General features: G+C 62.8%; 1 protein-coding gene across 2 annotated transcripts in view; it reads left to right on the top strand.

Moving 5' to 3' along the window:
• The first annotated feature begins 1230 nt into the window (after positions 1-1230).
• The window catches only part of cdk5 (cyclin-dependent kinase 5), a 23217-nt gene continuing 22586 nt past the window's right edge, over positions 1231-1861 (top strand). For both annotated transcript variants that reach the window (XM_048595718.1, XM_048595717.1), the window contains exon 1: positions 1231-1338. In XM_048595718.1, the coding sequence (XP_048451675.1) occupies positions 1302-1338 (37 nt within the window). In that variant the 5' untranslated portion in view covers positions 1231-1301. The remainder of the gene's footprint in view (positions 1339-1861) is intronic.

The following is a 1861-nucleotide window of genomic DNA, read 5'->3' as shown; positions in this document are numbered from 1 at the left end:
ACAGGTCAAGGGGGCGGGATGAGGTTAGTAGGTAGGAGATGGGGGTGGGGCTTGAGGTGGGAGGAGGGGATAGGTGGGAGGAAAGACAGGTTAGGGAGGCGGGGACGAGCTGGGCTGGTTTTGGGATGCGGTAGCGGGAGGGGAGATTTTGAAGCTTGTGAAATCTACATTGATACCATTGGGCTGCAGGGTTCCCAAGCGGAATATGAGTTGCTGTTCCTGCAACTTGCGGGTAGTATTGTTGTGGCACTGCAGGAGGCCCAGGATGGACATGTCGTCTGAGGAGTGGGAGGGGGAGTTGAAATGGTTCGCGACTGGGAGGTGCAGTTGTTTATTGCGAACCGAGCATAGGTGTTCTGCAAAGCAGTCCCCGAGTCTCCGCTTGGTTTCCCCGATGTAGAGGAAGCCACACCGGGTACAGCGGATGCAGTATACCACATTGGCAGATGTGCAGGTGAACATCTGCTTGATGTGGAAAGTCTTCTTGGGGCCTGGGATGGGGGTGAGGGAGGAGGTGTGGGGGCAGGTGTAGCACTTCCTGTGGTTGCAGGGAAAAGTGCCGGGTGTGGTGGGGCTGGAGGGGAGTGTGGAGCGGACAAGGGAGTCACGGAGAGAGTGGTCCCTCCGGAAAGCAGATAAGGGTGGGGAGGGAAAAATGTCTTTGGTGGTAGGGTTGGATTACAGATGGCGGAAGTGTCGGAGGATGATGCGTTGGATCCGGAGGTTGGTGGGGTGGTACGTGAGGACGAGGGGGATTCTTTTTTGGTTGTTATTCCAGGGAGGAGGTGTGAGGGATGAGTTGCCGGAAATGCAGGAGACACGGTCGAGGACGTTCTCGACCACTGAAGGGGGAAAGTTGTGGTCCTTGAAAAACGAGGACATCTGAGATGTACGGGAGTGGAATGCCTCATCCTGGGATCAGATGCGGTGGAGGCGAAGGAGGAGCTGTGGGCTGGAGGAGCTGCGGATGCTGCGAACCGGGTGGTGGCGCTGTGGGCTGGAGGAGCTGTGGATGCTCCGAACCGGGTGGCGGCGCTGTGGGCTGGAGGCGCGGTGGATCCTCCGAGCCGGGTGGAGGCGCTGTGGGCTGGTGGCGCTGTGGATCCTCCGAGCCGGGTGGTGGCGCTGTGGGCTGGAGGCGCTGTGGGTCCTCCGAGCCGGGTGGCGGCGCTGTGGGCTGGAGGCGCTGTGGGTCCTCCGAGCCGGGTGGTGGCGCTGTGGGCTGGAGGCGCTGTGGGTCCTCCGAGCCGGGTGGTGGCGCTGTGAGCCGACCTCTCGCCGGTCGGTGTTGGGCCGCCGCGATGCAGAAATACGAGAAATTGGAAAAAATCGGGGAAGGTAAAGGCGGGGGGAGAGGGGCCGAGTGTCTGGCTCTGAGGGGAGAAGCGGCCTGTCCAAGTATCGCTAGCTGCCCACTTGTTCCCGCCAAAGGAGAAGCCGGATTTCCCGGCTCCTGCGGCCCGGTCCCAAGGCTGAGAGCTGATCGGTCACCGCAGTGTTCGGCCCTGGCCCGGAGCCCGACTGCACCAGCACTGACCCTCCGACAGTGTGGCGCTCCCTCAGCACTGACCCTCCGACAGTGTGGCGCTCCCTCAGCACTGACCCTCCGACAGTGTGGCGCTCCCTCAGCACTGACCCTCCGACAGTGCGGCGCTCCCTCAGCACTGACCCTCCGACAGTGCGGCGCTCCCTCAGCACTGACCCTCCGACAGTGCGGCGCTCCCTCAGCACTGACCCTCCGACAGTGCGGCGCTCCCTCAGCACTGACCCTCCGACAGTGCGGCGCTCCCTCAGCACTGACCCTCCGACAGTGCGGCGCTCCCTCAGCACTGACCCTCCGACAGTGCGGCGCTCCCTCAGC

The sequence above is a fragment of the Rhincodon typus genome, chromosome 4 (genome assembly GCF_021869965.1).
Source record: "Rhincodon typus isolate 14 chromosome 4, sRhiTyp1.1, whole genome shotgun sequence".
Taxonomy (NCBI): domain Eukaryota; kingdom Metazoa; phylum Chordata; class Chondrichthyes; order Orectolobiformes; family Rhincodontidae; genus Rhincodon; species Rhincodon typus.
Note: the sequence above shows the minus strand (reverse complement) of the source record. Positions and strands in the feature narration are given on the sequence as shown.